Raw genomic sequence first — 18,253 nt, forward strand, 5'->3', positions numbered from 1 at the left:
AACACACTGGTGAGCTGTATTAGTAACGAATTGGCACGTTCTGTTTACGTGACAAACTTTACTAATTGGCTGTGTCGGGTGTTGGCGGGTTTAACGACACATTTATATTTACACGATGTAACCCAAAAAACCCTGTATTATGGATATTGGTCGCAAAAGCCTACGTGTGATGTTAAACTGTTAAGGCAATTGTGCACGCTTAAGCAGTCAGCAGACGTTTGGTTTAAACAAAAATGTATTGTAGTTTTGATGCACTTTACAACATTTGATTGTAATTATACACGTAAAAAGCACAACTTGTGCGGCGTTTTCACTGCGCCGCATATATCAATCCAAAACGGCATTTTCTCAAATGGAAATTCATGAATCCTCATCGCTTTTAAAACAAAGCAGGCACTCGCCTTTGTAAAGAGACAAAGTCAGTGCTCGAGCCATCCTCAGGTTTAAAAAAAGTCCTCGCTACATGATTTGTAAATAAATTAGTTCTTCATCCTCCTTCAGTAGGCGTCGTCAAATTCTTCATCGTCATCGCAACCGTAGTCTGCAACAAAAAAAAAAACACGAACGCACACAGATTTACGATCACAATCCGGCTCATGTGGAACCCATGTTTAGCATCTACCGAGAGAGACCGCCCGAATAAACGAAATATAAAATTACTTTCATCGACAGGCACTCTCAATTACATGTAACTTAAATATAATTTCATTACCTTTGTAATTTAGATCTAAATTACATCACCAGTGTTCCGGAAAACGTACCTCATTAAGCAAACCGTGTATAGCCGAAACACGCGTTTCTCCGAATGCCGACGAACACTCACCAGCCTGTCCCATGAGCGCGAGCGCGCTGACGCACGGCTCATCCTCCTCATCCTCCTCTTCCTCCTCCGCCGCCGCCACCGCCTCCTCGTCAGCCTGGAAGCGAACGGGCCCGCTCTCCACCACCACCGCCGCCGCCACGTGGGCTGGATCCGCGACTCTTGCCGGTCCCGACGCTTCCGTCAGGGCCAGGGCAGGACCTCCCAGTGCTGGGACGGCCGGTGGTTCTTTGCGCACGCTGGCAGTCTTGTGTCGTAAAAAAAAAACACATCAGATAAAGGGCAGTGGTGGTGATGAGAAAGTCCTGATTTTGTATACGAGAAGCCAGTGGCTTGAAGGAGGATGCAAACCAAAATAATTGTCATTTTCTTTTTGATAGGTGTTTAGGAGGAGGATGTGTGTAGTTGTTCTGTGTTTTAAGCTTCCTGAATAAGAAAACGACTTTCAAATTAATGGTAGCCGCAGTGGTCATGGAAGTGACACCCGTTGAATGCTAGAATGGAGCACCAAATTCTAAATCCTTTTCTCTTGGGACCAAAAAATCCGACAGCCCAGAACATTAGGGCGACTTATCTTGGGTTGTTTATATTCTGGATTAGTGACCTTAACTACTTCTATATCTACAAGATAACAGCTGTTTGTATTTTGGGTTGAACACTTCACCCCAATGAAAACTGTAGCCCAACTATTACAACCACACGTGTTCTTCATGGAACATTGACAATTATCAATAAAACCAAATGAGTGTAGAGGTTGGGAAATGCTAACCTGAAGGGAGTTATGTTCCTTACACATTCAGGAATACGGCAAAGTATATTTTTTAAAAAGAGTGATGCGTCAGCCAATCAGACAAATGAAAATCACTTACCTTGTCCAGGACTAACTTCTTGGCCGACTGAGATGACAATAGAGGCTTTATCCTAAACACAAGACCGCAGCAACATTAATACATGTGCACCGATATAGATATGTTAGCAAAATCACGAAATACTTTTAAGTATAGAAAACACAAGACGTGTTTTGGAGAGCCTGTAATGTGTATGCATACTGTGTGTAATGTGTATGAATATTGTATATAAGTGTATGTGTAATTTACACACGCGTAATGTTTGTGCACACTGTTGTGGGGAGCGGTAGCGTAGCGATTAGCGCTTTGCTGCCCTACGAACCCAGCAAACAGAGTTAGATTTCCACTCACGGCCAACACCAGTGACGACTATCTGAATCGGTCCAATGTGAATTGGTCAGCACTCGGCCTTACAATCTGTTAAGGCTATACTGGGGGCATCTCTGTCTTATGAGTGTTAACAGCATGCTGCTGGGTCTGGTAGACAACACGTTCCTTCGGAGTGGGCAGGTAGGAACTTGGTTGGACAGCGCATTCGTGCACGACAGAAAGCTCGCGGTCACGTGACGCACTTCAACCAATCCGGGAGCGTACATGTTTGGGAGGGGCTATGCACGACAGACAAATAATCCCTGGTGGGCAGTGTGGAACTGTTGTTCCTACCTGTATAAAGCTATCCCTCTACTGCACAGCTGTCTAACGACGGGGGCGGCACAACGACGGGAGGAAGGGAGCTCTTAGAAATCTCTACGTCACCAGCCTGGACGCGAGGCCGCGATGTTTGCTCACCTCTTGCCCAGCGAGTTGATCGAGGTCAGCCTCATGCGGTCCCGGGACTCGGGACGCGGCGATGCCGGTACGGCCGTGGTGGCCGCAATGTCATCGCGACGCGGCGTCGAAGCCGCAGAGCCGCCCCCTTTGTTGTTCAGGTCCTTGAGCACCTCGTAGTTGATCTTGCTGGAGATCCTCTTCTGGGCCAGCATCTTCTCGATGGCCTCTCCTGCCGTGCTGGCCCGGATCGGCTCTCGCCTCTTGCCCGACTTCTTGGGCTGAGGATGCGAAGTTAACCGTCGTATGGGCATTCAGTCCGACTTTGAAGATTGGAAAAATGTAATCAAGAATATAAAATGCATCGCAAATGTCCCTCCAACTCGTGCACTGCGCTCATTCTCCTCCGAGATGGATATATTTTATATTTGCTATTTACACGATTGGGAAATAATAATAACAAATCTAAAAGATATCTCACATGTCCCTCCAACTCTTTGCACTGCGCTCATTCTCCTCTACTGCGCCGGACGTCTGGAACTCTTTCCCCTCAGTCATGCGTGCTGTCGATTCCCTGCCCCTGTTAAAATCTGGGGCTCAAAACATTCCTTTTTCCTTCTACCTATGACGGACTACCTCTCCCTACACAAAATATACCCATTGCTTCTAGTGTCTTGAGATGAGATGCTGTCACATGAGGTCTCCTATCCCAAAACGACCACCACAAATTGAAGAAAACCAGTTTGGTAGAACTGTGTGCCAACAAATAGCGCCGATTGTATTTTATTGGAAAAATCGTATTTTCGAAAAGGTATAACGATGCACTGATTAATCGATGAATCGAGTCTTAAGCTCATGATACATACATCAATTTGCGTGAGTGAGAATCAGTATTTTTACTTCTTATGTATTGTAGGTCATGGATTCAGGTGGCCACCCTTATACAGCCAGTCGTGTCCGCAGAATGCACTACACAATGTTAAAAACGATCACATTGTGGAATGGCGACCCTGACTCGTGAAAACACATTGAATCACCGGGAAGTAGACACGAGTATCATGAGACACCCACCAGAATTATTTTTTTTAATCCCACCAGAATCTTGCGTGGATCACCTACCTTCTTCTCCTTGTATATGCCAAGTTCCTTCTCTTTGGCTTCTCGGTCAGCTTTTTCTTGAAGGAGCAAGACAGACAAAATGTTACCGCACTGATCTAAAACAGTTTCCTTATTATATTAAAGTGGTTATTTTACAAATCCTCCGCAGACACCCTTCAAGCTGCACGTGGGAAAAATATATACCTTGTTGTTCCTGGAGAAATGCTGCATTCTCTTTCATCCAAAGTTCTGTTTTGATGTCAATTTCTTGCTTGCTTAAAAGGTACTGCAAAAAAAACACGATACATTACACCCGTCTGAAAAATCTTTAAGGTATAAATAGCAAATACATTTGTATTGAAGGTGAAATTAGACATCATCCAATCATATAAATTTAAGCTCACAATAATTGCATCAAATAAGACAAAGTTTTCATGTTTTATACATAAATGCACATAACCCATGCAGCCACTAGAGGTCACCACAGTCGCCACAATAAAAATTATTGCAACCCAGAATTGTAATAATGAACTCAAATCGCCAGGGGGTAAATTGCAACATTCCTGTCCTAACCCATCCCTAATCAACAGGTTTACATCCAGTTTGTCGACCAATCATTGTCCAGTATACACACTCTTCATCAATGCCTGCTTCGATTGGGGACGGGAGAACTGTCATTCTATTTCATTGCCCACCCGTGTTGACATAGTCGCTCAAGGTTAACGTATTGCCGAAAACAATTACCTTGAAATTGTGGAGTAGATCGTGGCCTATAATTCTCTGTGACAATATTAACAGTGCGAGGTGCATTGTTGGTGCAGTGGTCAGTTTATTCCTAGCTAATTCCATTCCTGGCAATGGCTAACATCGGTGAGGTATCTGAACTTTCAAACTCACACTGACCAGCATGGTGAAGTATGGTCATGCACCTTCATAAGGGGATGCCTTCATCTATTGATTGTTTAACAAAGAGCTGTCATTTATTTTTCATAAAATTGTGGGGTAAATGTGATCATTGTATATAGCTTACATTATTTAGAATTGATTAAAAGCCAAACAAATAAAACGTCTGAAGTGCTGATGTACTTTCTCTGGCTGCATGCTCATTCTTAACAAAACAGAATTGCTGTTCATTCACTATCCTCATACAACCTTAATGAACACACTTCTATTCCCAGGGATGACGGTCATATTAGACCTCATGGTATTGTTTATTTTTGCAGCAGACGATCCCTTCCACCATCTACAAGGCTGCACTTTTAATGTACAGAATTTCAGGCCAACGACACTCACAGCTTCAATTTCCAAGTCATCAATGTCGGTGAGGTCCAGGTCCCCATCTTCCTCCTCCGCAACTGCACGTGCAAAAATAACAACAGAATCAACTTGCTCTGTTGTCCCTTTGCAAGCGGTGAACACTCTTTTTTTAAATATATATAAAAGTTGTACAAATTGAACTGTTGTTGCATGCCGCGTGACTAAACCGAATAAGCGTTTAAAAACATTATTTTGACAAATTTATGGTAGCAGTGACACAGTGGTTGGGGCACCGCGCAATGAACTCGGCCACTCATGTTCGATGCCTGGCCACAGTTAACATCAATGGCGAGTGACATCTGAACCGGTCCTGGGTGCCACCTTCACCAACCCTCACTGACGTGCATTGTAAAATAGTCAAATAACTCCCCTTGGAGTGGGGAGCTTTTCATCCAGCAGCGAATTGACAAAGGTCTAAACATAATTATTATATTTTATTATATTAAGACGCTTAAATTAACAATAACTGATCATTTGCAAAACGATAAATATCATTCTCATTGACCTCTTATACATAAAGAAAAATTAAGCCATCCTCAATCCACCAATGGTCTGCTTACAGCAAGTCGTTCATATAAGCTTTTTGAGCCTACTTCACTTCACTGGTCAGTACGGGTTTCTGAATGGGTAAAGGGCAGGACCAATTCCGATATCACTTGCCACCGATGTTAACCATGGCTGGGAACTGAACCAGATCGCCGGGTTCACAGCACAGCACGCTAACCACTGCACCGCCCCATTGACCTTGTGTCCCACAACACACCTTAGGATCCCGCCACACCACGGCAACCCTGGTGTAGGCAAGCGGTTCAGAGTGTCACCTACGTGGCTCAGCCTCATTGATGGCCATGCACTCCTCGATGGACTCCTTGAGGCCCAGGCTGGCAGCGGTGGGCAAGGGCCCCAGCACCGCACGCAGGCTGTTGTCCACCTCCAGGCCGGGCGAGCGCCACACCACGGGACTGCGCGGTGGACACGGCGAGTCTCTCGGCGGCTCCGAGGGCTCGCGGTCGCTGCGTATCTCCGACTCGATGTCGTCCGTGCCCAGCGGCAAGTTGGCGCCCATCAGCATGAGATCGTCCTCGTCCTGGGCGTCCTGGCCGTCGCCCTCTTTGTCCTCCTCGAGGTCAGGCATCAAGTCGTCCTTGCCGTCGCTGCACACTGGCAGGAGAATCGCGATCGGTATTCGGAGGATGAGGACAGCATTTTTACCGTTGAAATTCATGTGAAGCTTTTCTTGGTAACAACATGATTTGCACATTGCTACGGGTTAATAATCAGAATATTTATACTGGAGGAATTCGATGAGCTATAAAGCTCTCTTTAACAGATGTCCAGTGGGGGCGTGTAAGATTGCTACAACATCAAACAGTACAAACACATGATAGTCGTTCAACGTACAAGAAAGATAAACAAATCACCCAAACACATTCAAATGAAACTAACCATACCCATCCTACCAGGCAAAGCCCACTGAGGTATTCAAAAGCAACCTGGCCATGATGGCCAGGGGGGGGGGGGGGGGGGGGGCAGAAAATTACTGAGTTGAAGCCAAAGGAGGAGAAATGCCCAGGAGAGATGTCCGTCACAGAGATGGAGGAATGAGATTGGCTCGATTGAAGGCGATGGGTGGACTGTTACATTGTGGGACTGAGGGTTGGCTTGGGGAGGCCTTCATCCAGACTAGACAGATCACGATTGATGATGATGATGACGAAAGGAAATACATGCCTATCAAATTCAAATGTATTTTTTTAACCAGTTGAGAACTGAAGACTCCAAGATAATCTAATTTCCAAGAGTGACCAAATCACACGGAAATGTGCCAATCTCATCAGATCTCAGAATTTAAGCTTGGATAGACCTTAAACGTGTTCCCACCATGTATCAAACAGATGTTGTAGGCTGCTGTGAAGCTACTCACTGGGAAGCAGAAGACAATGCTGCACAATAAAACGCATTCCTGCGGAGGGAGCTGGTAGGAACGTTGGGTTGCTCTGTCAATGGCCAGGGTCAACGGCAGCGTGGTGTATTCTGCAAATATGGCCGACTGTGAGGGCGGGCACAAGCCGGCGTGAGTAGGTTAAACGTTGAGTTTTATAAGGGCACCACGGGGTGACCAGCCCCTCCCCACCCAGCCCCACCCCTCCCACCCTCCCCACCCAGCCCCTCCCCACCCAGTCCCACCCCTCCCATTTTTGTATGCACGACGGACGGACAGAATAATCCCCTGTGGGCTGGTGTAACCAGGAGGTTCCTACCAGTATTAGTGTAGTCCAATGCACCCACATCTATGCTCCCGGCCTTCACCAACCCACACAGACCAACGTGGTGAAATAGTAAAATAACCATGGAGACCCGTACGGCATACATATTATGTTTTTGTACTGTTTGTTGTTGTAACGTTTTTACCCGCGTCTAAAAGGACATCTGTGAAATAGAACTTTACAGCTCATCGGAGTCCTCCAGTATAAATATTCTGATTCTGATATATGTACGTATGTTTAACACGTAGGCTTCGCCCGATGATGCTGGATGCAATTACCAGCGAAACGTCGAACTCAAATTGTAAATGTTGTGGTTTCACGCTTCAACACACCGGTGGGCTAAAGCAGTGAACTATTTGTCTTTTGTCAACGTGACACTTTTTTACTGATTGGCCGTGTCGGGTGGTGGAGGGTTACGACACATTTATAAATAACGCGATCTAAACCCAAAAACGTTGATTATGAATATGTACGTATGTATGTATGTTGAACTTCTATCGCACCGTACATAGCCAACCGTGTTAATCGGAGGTGCGTGATGGGGAGATGTCCTCATCCAGCCATGGATTGACAAAAGGGGCTGTACATGTACAGAGTGAAAGTAACAAGTGAAGGAGTCTGCTCATTCCAATACCAGGTCAGACAGCTGTACCTTCCTTGAGCAAGCTCGCATAAAGTCCTCTCAGCTTGGGCCTCCGCGATTCAAGCTCGGTCTCAATCTCCTGCTGGAAAGAGCTGATCTCCTCTGTGAGTAAAGTCACACACACAGGATTAATGGTGTATGAATGTATGTATTTGATGAATTATTTAAGTATGTCTTGTATGAAACCGAAAACAAAGTTAAGATAGTTGAAGGGTACGATGAATCGGATAAGGCCCCACCTTCATATTCATCGAGTTCTTGCTTTGATACTTCCAGGTCCATCTTTAAAAGTACAGGGTTCAAAGATATTAGTAACTCGTACTCTTTGGTTCTTTCGGTAAAGTCACGAAGGTATAAAATAAATCACGACGTTTCGGGCAGACTGCTTCAGCAGCAGGCCATGCTCTCCCACCTGATAACGGACGCTTATGTTGCGCCCGAAATGTCGTGATTTATTTTATACCTACGTGACTTTACCGAAAGAACCAAAAAGTATGGATTCCTGCAGTCACGAAAGCTTCAAATCAAGATTGTTAGTAATTTTATACACGGATTATAAAAATAAGAAAAAATAAGCAGATGTACGCAGAAGTAATAACCGAGTGCAACTTGACAGTTACCCTCCAAGATGCAACAATGAGGAATGATTAATTATCGTGATATTTGCATCGTCTTGCATATGCAATAATAATAGTTTTTTTTTAATCTATATTTGTTGCAATGATTTACGTGATCTCTGCAGCCACTCGAGGCGTTATCTTCACTGCAATATTTTAAACAAATCATTCTTGAATTGAATCATGGTCACGAATTAGGACAATTCATCAAATCGCCGAGCGGGTGAATCGTTACCTCACAACAGAGAAGCGAACACTTTAATATTTTCAGTTTTCACAAGTTCAAGAGATCACCACACACAGTGTTTAAAGTTTCATCTACAGGCTAAACTCTTTTTTTTTTACTATACCAGTCTGCCAACAAAGCAAAACACCCCAAGATTTATTTCCGATTAGCCACAGACATTTCAGCCGAGCAAGAGCATGCAAGTAGAATCCTGCATCGAGTTTGGTACCCGTGGGTGGGAACCGAGAGGTACAAAAGTGGGTCACACAACTAAGTCTTATTTACGGCTTGCCGTTCGGGTGCCTGTCGGGTCACGTCTCCCGCGTGAAGCAGTAAAAAAAACGAATTCGTTCCGACTCACTCTTGCGGGTATCCAACGCGATGCAGGACTCTACATGCAAGCAGCGTGCACTTGGTGCGACGCGTAACAGCCCTCGGGTCGGTTTTATCCGCGAGTGAAGATTTACTGCAAGCGGCGACCATAGCAGCCGTGTTCTCCCGGCACGTCCGGGCAAGGCTGGGTGGAGAGGTGGCCATACCTGCTGCACTTTGGCCTTGCGTTTGCCGCTGATGAATGAGGGTGGGTCGCACTCCGCCTCCAAGTCAATGCGCATGAACTCATCGATCGTCAGCTGGCTTGTGGGCGTATCCTCAAACTCTGTGAGCCTGCAAAACAGGGTAACGACGACGGCTTAATATCTCAGTAGGGTTCGAGTCATTGACTCAGAAAATAACCACGTATATACGTCCCTGCACTCAGCACACCACATCCTCGATTCCTCCCGCTTTGGTGACTACAGTAACAGCAGCAGCCACCAATCAATACAAAGTGGTGATATCTTCTTCCAAGCTGGGTATGCACTGAGATCATGTGGTATGATAAAGCTTTTTGGCAGGATACAGGACAAACTGGGTGATGTTACAAGAAAAAGGTGTAGATTTTTGGTCGTGTCTACAACACATGGAATAAATGGAAATATACCGCATAGTAACAGGATTTATCACAACTAAAAAGAACAAATTATATAGGAGCTGTATAATACTAGAAAAATGTGTTTATTCTTGCATCCGATGAGCAAATGTTATGGGTCAGAAAAGTATGTGCCTGACATCGAGCCGGTTTGCCAAGCCAATGCAAAGTTCAACCGAGGGGCAAAGCTTTGGGGTCACTGGCAAACATTTCACAACGGACAAGAGCAGATCAATCTTAATAAGCAAAGTTTACCTTTTCCTTAAGGTCGACTCGCACACTTTCACCACGCGAATTACTTCCTTTACGGTCCGTCTGAAGTCATGCATGCGTGATGCGACCAGCAATGCTGCAAAAGCAAAACGCAAATCAAATAATAAATTCATAGATAAGCAGACCAGTGCATCGAACCTGCTATGATATATATAGATCAGAAATGTGGACATTAAAAATGGAACAAAAACTCAAAAGTGTACATGTTTGGAATCACACTAAAAAACAGAAACACGTGGATTATAAAACACACAAAAGTCATATCACATTGCCTGTTAAGTGGGATTGGGCCAGGTACATCACGATAAAGGATAATAAGCCTGTGGTTGAAACTAATAACGGAGTGGCAGCCAGGACAGGACATCTACCGGGCAGATGGATCGATGAAAACAGCCCACGTGCAAGCGCTATGTGGAATATCACGTAGCGGGATCATGACCGCAACAACTTGGGAGGCTGTTATCTAGCAGTGGATTGATCGTGGCTGATGAGGAGCATAGATCAAATATCAAAAACAGGAAATTATAAAAGTATTATTTAACACATAGGCGGCTTTCGCGACCAATATTATTCATAATCAACGTTTTTGGGTTTAGTTCGCGTTATTTATAAATGTGTCGTAACCCTCCACCACCCGACACGTCCAATCAGTAAAAAAGTGTCACGTTGACAAAATAACTATTTGTCTTTTGTCAACGTGACACTTTTTTACTGATTGGCCGTGTCGGGTGGTGGAGGGTTATGACACATTTATAAATAACGCGATCTAAACCCAAAAACGTTGATTGTGAAAAGTATTATTGTTATGCCTTTGCTTGCACGCTGCCTGCAATGCAGTATGCGCAGTATCGGACAAGGACTGAGAGGCGATACCGGCTCCGCAGAGGCCCGAGGGGCGGCGTCCTGTGTGCATCCAGTCGCGTTTCATTCGCGCGACCAGGCGCATGGCCGTCATGGACACCTCGTGCGTCTTGTCTCCAAACTCCAGCATGTGGGCAAACCGCGGAATGTACAGGCAAGGGTCTGCAAGTACGCACGCGCACACACACTCATCAGCACGGATTTGCAGTGCAGCACGTACTCGTAATAAATGTGGGTATATACCGTGTCCCACATATAATGGGGCTTTCTGGAGCGCTATCAAATATTTGAAAAACGATTGCAAGAATAGTTTTTATTGAAGAGTATGAAAAGTAATGATAACTTTTTAGCTGCGTCTCCACGCTGCGATAAAAAACATCACATGCCAGGCAGTCGAGAGTTTAATACTGCAAAAAAACTACTGTAGAATTGAAATGTGTGTTCTAGAATTATTCCGTGTTTTTTGGTGGTTTCAGTGGTGGTATTTCATATATATATAAAACCAGCATAAATACCATTACAAGCTTGAATTGGAAAAAAAAATTATGCTAATGGAAATAAGGGTTTTGGTAAAAAAAATTATATACTGGGGCATCCCACCCCCGAATTAGTCTGGTATTTTATTAATACACTTAAGTTCAGTGCTTATCCAACTCTAGTAGTTGTGACCCCTAACGGTGCAACATCCTGCAATCACAATCTGGTGCATGCACCGTGACGCGGCTTGATTTACGTATGAATTAAGATTATCAGCAAAAACGAACAGCTGCACTGTGGAGGGCCTTACAAGGACCGGAGTCTGGGAAACACTGCAGTCGTATATTTAGAGTCAATCTGTGCAAGAGGATCGCAATCACAATATTGCCGGCATTACACGGCGCAGCCACTGAGTGTACAGGCAGTGGTTCTGCTCCAGGGACCACGAGCCACTGGAGACCAGGCACTTGGGGTACAAAGAGAAAGGAAATAGCAGCACAGGGCAAACCATTTCATTCCTTGTACCAGGGATGATGCCAACAATGCTATGCCACCGCATAGTCGCCACCCACAATGGTAAGTGCAAAGGTAATTACAGGCGATATTAGGGAAAGATGTATTTATCAACAATAATATGTATACAATAACAGCCATACCTATCGCCGGGGCATTGATGCACAGAGATCTTGCCAAAAGAAGGAATGTTTTTCCAAGTACATAAACATTTACCTGAAGCACAAAAACAAATTGAAAGTGATTACATTTACATCAAGCACTGTTACAGGTTACATTTTATGAAAACACAATGCGATCGATAAAAATGATTGGTACTTACTTGTAAGAGGTCACTGAAATCCAGCAACATATCTGGAAGTCACATGAATTAAGGAAACCTTTCGGGAAAAATGTTTTGGTGCATCAAAGTAGACTTTGCTAAAACATTAAACTCTTGCAGGGTGTCAATTATTGGACTCAATATAAAACTGAAAAAGGCTGTGAACAGAACTTAATTCAACTTACAATAGACTGTTTCTAGCAGTCACAACTATATTTCTACGTATGAAAACACAGATGTTTACAACTTTTTACCGACTATAAAACTGCCAATGATTTAATAACCTAATGCAAGTATGTTCACAAAATAACTCCCCTTGTTCCAGCTCCATTATTATTTTCATGCACTACGTTGTGAACCAGGAATCCCGAACTGAAATTGCGGCGATGGCGAATACCAGTGGCGAATACCAGTGGCGATACCTGTAAAAGGTTTATCCTTGTCACGAAACCACAATGGCCAGGATGGTGAAGTATCGTCAAACGACCCCCTTGACCAATACTGCATGCAGAGGCCTAGCAATCTTTCAAGCAATGAGACATTAAAAAAAGTTTCTATGTCTCTAGCAAACCTTTGTACCCACAGATAATATATGCCAGTTACACAAAGGTTCGTATTCATAACTATAAAATAATAAAGTCCAAACTAAGTAAGTAAAACCGCTTAAGAATCTATTCATATCGAATGGAACAAAGTCAGCTTTAAAAGCCAAACGAGTATGCTTCAAATACCTGTAAAAGGTCTATCCTTGTCACTAAACCACAATGGCCAGGAAGCATCGTCAAACGACCCCCTTGACCAATACGGCATGCAGAGGCCTTCATCCAGCAGGAGATTGACAAAAGGGCTGTAAAAAATCACGCTCATGATTTTCCACCAGTCCATCATCTACTCCAGGGGTCCCCAACCCCCGAGCCGCGGATCGGTACCGGTCCGTGGCCTGTTAGGAACCGGGCCGCACAGCAGCAGGAGGTGAGAGCGGTGAGTCCGCGCGTGGCTCGCCCATTTTATTATTGACCACTTCCGTCCATGCGTCTTTCCCGCATTGCGCACTTGTCTCAGTGACAGTTTTGGGAAGCCTATAAGCTAATCCTAGCTAAAATGAGTAAAAAACAAACGTCGCTGGAGAGCTTCTCTGAAAAGGGGGAAAGACCCAATGATAACCGCCCCCACCCCCCCGGTCCGTGAAAAAATTGTCTTCCACGAAACCGGTCCCTGGTGTCAAAAAGGTTGGGGAACCGCTGATCTACACACCATTGCCGTGCAAAATGAATATCTGCAAAAACCAGAATAATTTAAATAGAAACAATGCTCATTGTCGTGCAGCTGCTGTCCAGGATACGTGGTGTGCTCTCTGTGCGGCACACCAGATACAAGCAAGCTGCCACCACGTGGGTCATCTTGCGACCACGCGTAAGCCGCTTGCTCACTGCCATCTTGAAGAAGTTGAACGCCGTGTCCAGGCAGTGTTGATTCAGCTGCAGCTGGCTACCCAGCTGGGTTATGTGCCTCCGACCTGTTCAACAGATTATTCATTACACTACATTAGTCATATATTCTGAATCTAGCAATATGTTTCAAGCAATGAGACATAAAAAAAAAGTTTGCATGTCTCTAGCACACCTTTGTACCCACAGATAACATATTCCAGTTACACAAAGGTTTGTATTCATAACTATAAAATAATAAAGTCCAAACCAAATAAGTAAAACCGCTTAAGAATCGATTTATATCGAATGGTACAAAGTTAGCTTCAAATGCCAAACTAGTATGCTTTAAATAAAAAGTCTTACATCAGAATCTATTTAACATCAGTTCCAATCTTAATTACCCTTGAGATATTATCACAAAAATTGATGCCTTGGCACAAATCCACAACAGTTTTTCAACATACACAATCAGTTTTCCACATCTTTGCGATTTGCATATGTAAGATTAATGAGCATGTTAGACACGTACCACATACAAAGCAAATACCCTATCCAAAAATAATAAAATTCAGGGTTTGTTAATACATTACACAATACAAGTAAATTTGCACAAGGGTGTCAGCTGGGTGGGGAGCTCACCATTCTGTAGCGTAAGTGCACGAGACTCTTTTCCAAGGCCAGTGTAGAGACCTGTGCCAAATGAGGGTGCTTTGCCTGGACCTACAAAGCAAAGCGTTGCGGTTAAAACATGCACCCAGGGTCAATAAAATATCTGCTGGGTTCACTTTAATCACAAGAGTAAATAAAATGGTATCCCTTGCAACTCAAACAGTGTATATTGTGCAATGATCTTATCAAAATTTTGGTTTTGTTGATAAAACTCGAGTACCCTTCTTTCTTGTTGGGTGCACAGTTTTATATTTTGTATATTGACATGATGACATTTACACCCAATAGGGTGATCCACTCATAGATACTCCACTAAAATAAGAGGGAGTTGGTTTGGGTTGTTCAACAGTAACTCATAACTATTGTCAAAGTGGATTTAACGATTCTAATAGTCGGCAACCGGTAACCGCTTCCAGTGAAATATTAGTACAGTAATGCACCAATTTGCACGCTTGAAACTACAAGCTGTGACTCCGTTGAAAGCTAAAAGTGAAGCCCTGCAATTGCTTGCTCGTGAAACTGCTGGAGGGTGTATGGTCTACTCTTCCTCACTGACCAGACGTATTAGAAGGCCGAATACCCATACTTTACCCCACCACACGCAACCTGCCAGTCAACTGCGGTGCACTCGTTTATACTGTTGGGTGGACAGAGGCAGCGGAATGATTTTTTAAAAAATTACGTATTAATTCAACTGCCGCGATGAAATAGATACGAACCGGCCACCTCTGCATTACAAGTTCAGTGTGCCAACCATTACACCACGGTAAAGTTGTTGTTCATTGAGAGAAATATCTACATATGGGGCTGCTGGTTTCACTGTTTTTTTTTCTTAATACAAAGGGTTTGACAACCCTGGTCATTATTACGGAAATAATTGTTTTATTTCAAAGCCACTACATATTAGGGGCCGTCCATAAATGACGTCACACACCTGGGGGGGGGGGGGGTCAGACATTTGTGATGTGTGACAAGTGGGGGGGTTTGAGAAATGTGACGTCACATGAAAATGCGCAACTTTAAATAAATAGACAACACGTTCTACTTAATGAAATACACTTTTTAATAAATGTTTTCTCCTACAACATCAGTGCAGTGCCACATTAAATATGCACTACAATGAAACTATTTTAAAGCGATTTGAAGCATGTTTATATTTTTTTTTTGGGGGGGGGGGCAAAGCTTTGTGACGTCATATTTGAGGGGGGTCTGACTTTCTGTGAAGAAAGGGGGGGTCAAAAATCGTCCAAAATCGCGTGACGTCATTTATGGACGGCCCCTTACCCACAAATTTAAGTACAATTATTAAATCTACTGTCAGACACCGACCCATTGCTGTCACAATATTCAATCAGTTGACAGGATGGTCATTAGAGATCGAAATCTATTGTTTTTTTTCAGAAAGGTCTTGCATTTGTGATGTTTGGTTTTATTTGAGATTAAACTACATTTTTTTTTTTACCAGGTAAGGCCACGGAGCAATATATCTCTTTTTCAGAAGCGACCTGACCATAAATCATAACTCAACGAACTTGTTTACAAAATGGAAATTTCAGCTGAATACTCTCTAAATTGTGGAGGGAAAACCCGGAGGACCCAAAGAAAAATCCACGCGACCATGGGGAGAACATGCAAACTCCAAATAAACAGCAGGCGTCACAGGGTTGGGATCGAACCCACGACCTCCTGTATACACAGGCGAGGCAGTTAACATCTCGCCACCGCGGCGCCCAAGCCAAGGTGCCTCCTCCTGTCCAAACGAGCATTGGAGCGATACGCATAACAAGTTCTCTAACTGAGATGCATTTTCTTGTGCCACTCCCCATCCACGCTACCCGCTGCTGAAGTTTCACGGTGCCATCACAGCCCTCGGAGGTGTATGTCACTGAAGGCGAGGTGGTGATGATGATGATGATTTAACATGGGCAAATTTACAGCAACTATTAGAGGCGCGCTATAAATGCAAAACAGGATTATGGCAAAACACACGCAATTAAAACTGGAGTGGCAAACCTTCCGATGAGACGAACTGCCCGACAACCGACGAAGCTCCTCCACCGCCCTCCTGGAATTGCACCTCGGACACGATGATGTTGTCCTCAAGCACCGAACCACACGCCGTGCAGACAGCATCCCCGCGAGCCGAGTCTGTCTCGATGTCACTGCAGCCGCAGTTCTGGCAAACCTTGCCACCGGCCATAACGCAGGCGAGATCTCCCAGAGGCCGAAGGAGGAGGCACTGCCGCCACCAATATGACACGGGGATCACCACCCACGAAACGAACAACCACAACTACCACCAATCCCACTCGAGTTCCTACCTAAACCTCCACCATAACTACCACCTACGCCATTTAAACCATCGGCACTACTTCCAAAACTGCATCTAAAGCACCATCAACACGACCGCTTTATCCAGAGCAGCACAAACAAAACTACCACTCGAACCCCCCACACACGCGCACAAACCACCACCACTAAACCACCAACACCTCTAGAACCATTAATTACGTAACGCTGCCACTAAAATCTGAATAACCCAACGATCACCTCTAAAAAACACCTAAACCACCACAACCACCAATTCAAATCTATAACTTATGAGAAAAGCCCATTATAACGGAATAACAATGCCGTCCCATTCGTTTCACCACACGGCAGGCCGCGAGTCCCAATTAAAAGCCTTTGTTTCCTGACGGCCCTGCCGCGGAATGAGGCTGCCAAGGGCCGACGGCGGAGTAAGACCACGCGGTGTCCCCCCACTAACCGCGAGTCCAAGAAGGGGCTGCTTTCTCTTTCGCCGCTCATCTATTGCATTAATGTGTGTTCACTGCGAGGCAGTGTAGCCGCATCCACTGTTAATTACGAATAATTGTCGTGCTAATTAAGCCATTGTCTCCCTTTCTACCCTTTCTACTGCTGCTCTGAACAAGGCCTCGAACCGGTCCCATTGAAGTCAGCTGGAGTTGGAGATTGAACTCCCGATTCCAAACTACCATTCGATTCCTACGTACTCACTGCATGAGTCAAATCGTCTAATCGAATCGCTTATTTCGATTCCTAAGTGACCTGTTAATTCAATGCAATGTGGAATCGAAATTATCGGCTCACTTACATAGGAATCGATCCTTGTCGAGTGGACTTGGGGAATGGAACCAATCCTTAACAGCTCAATCCACTGGAACCTTGAATCTTTAATTATCATCATCAATGATCCATCCACTGCTGGATGAAGGCCACTCCATTGTACCAATGTGCCTGAAGAAAAAAACTACTTCATATAAACACACGGCGCTTTTTTCAATCTGTGCATATTACCTGCATTTACAGGAAAATATATAATAGGTTTGGGCCATGCCCCTTCATAGCACATTTAAACTGAAGAAGGGCCGTTGACTGAAACGTCGCCTATATATTTTTTTCTTTTAAAGCCACAAACATTGACGACATGTCCGAGGCTTCGTGGGTTAGGCCCTCGAGCCCTCTGCAGGAGCTAGGAGATGAGGCCCCCGTCAGGGGTAAAAATCTCCGATTAGAATCTGTAATTCACCGACTCTCATAGCAATTGGCGAATCACTTCGAGCTGAATCGCCACTTGTTGCCCTTCATTGGCACGATGAAGTCATCCAGACACTAGGGGGCGACATTGCTGTAGCCCTGCAGTCGATCGCTCTGCAGTCAAACGTGCTGTACGGAGGCAGTGGGGCGTTATGAATAATGTAATAGCATCATGACTCATGGTACGAGCCCTACTAATGGTGAAACTAATCATAGCGGTCGTCATCTAGGACAACAGCAGGGTTTAACCAAAATGATGATGCAATTACAAAATATAAAATAATAGTACAATTAATAATTTAGCTGTCGGTACAAACCTCAAACAGCGTTGGCGTGTGGTTGGAAAAGTTGGGCCAACGCTTCATGTTTACTGGGCTTGAATCTTGCCAGATTTCGGAAACGATGCAGTGTTTAGGACGGCATAGATTGGAAACTGCCTGGGAATACCAAATATTGCAGGCTTGGGCCACGTGATGGCCAGGCGATGGCAGCCCGCAGGGAAATATACTCTTACATCTTTCGTGTGGAGTTGTTGAGTGTGTGGCAGGTTCGTCAGTTGCCTCCCACAGTTCAAAA

General features: G+C 44.5%; 1 protein-coding gene across 1 annotated transcript; it reads right to left on the minus strand.

Moving 5' to 3' along the window:
- Nucleotides 1-209: 209 nt before the first annotated feature.
- Nucleotides 210-17,087, minus strand: BRF1 (BRF1 general transcription factor IIIB subunit). Its single transcript, XM_078870386.1, has 19 exons — nt 16,887-17,087; nt 16,133-16,358; nt 14,090-14,170; nt 13,363-13,536; nt 12,021-12,052; nt 11,842-11,914; nt 10,721-10,870; nt 9,830-9,923; nt 9,144-9,270; nt 8,001-8,043; nt 7,771-7,863; nt 5,677-6,012; nt 4,828-4,889; nt 3,739-3,820; nt 3,556-3,611; nt 2,458-2,717; nt 1,690-1,741; nt 824-1,067; nt 210-541 (listed from the first exon to the last, which is right to left on the minus strand). Exons 2-19 carry the CDS (start codon nt 16,317-16,319, stop codon nt 498-500), a joined length of 2,190 nt encoding a protein of 729 aa, XP_078726512.1. The 5' UTR covers nt 16,320-16,358; nt 16,887-17,087; the 3' UTR covers nt 210-497.
- Between the last annotated feature and the right edge of the window lie 1,166 nt (nt 17,088-18,253).

Source organism: Lampetra fluviatilis, chromosome 30 (genome assembly GCF_964198595.1).
Source record: "Lampetra fluviatilis chromosome 30, kcLamFluv1.1, whole genome shotgun sequence".
NCBI classification, from domain to species: domain Eukaryota; kingdom Metazoa; phylum Chordata; class Hyperoartia; order Petromyzontiformes; family Petromyzontidae; genus Lampetra; species Lampetra fluviatilis.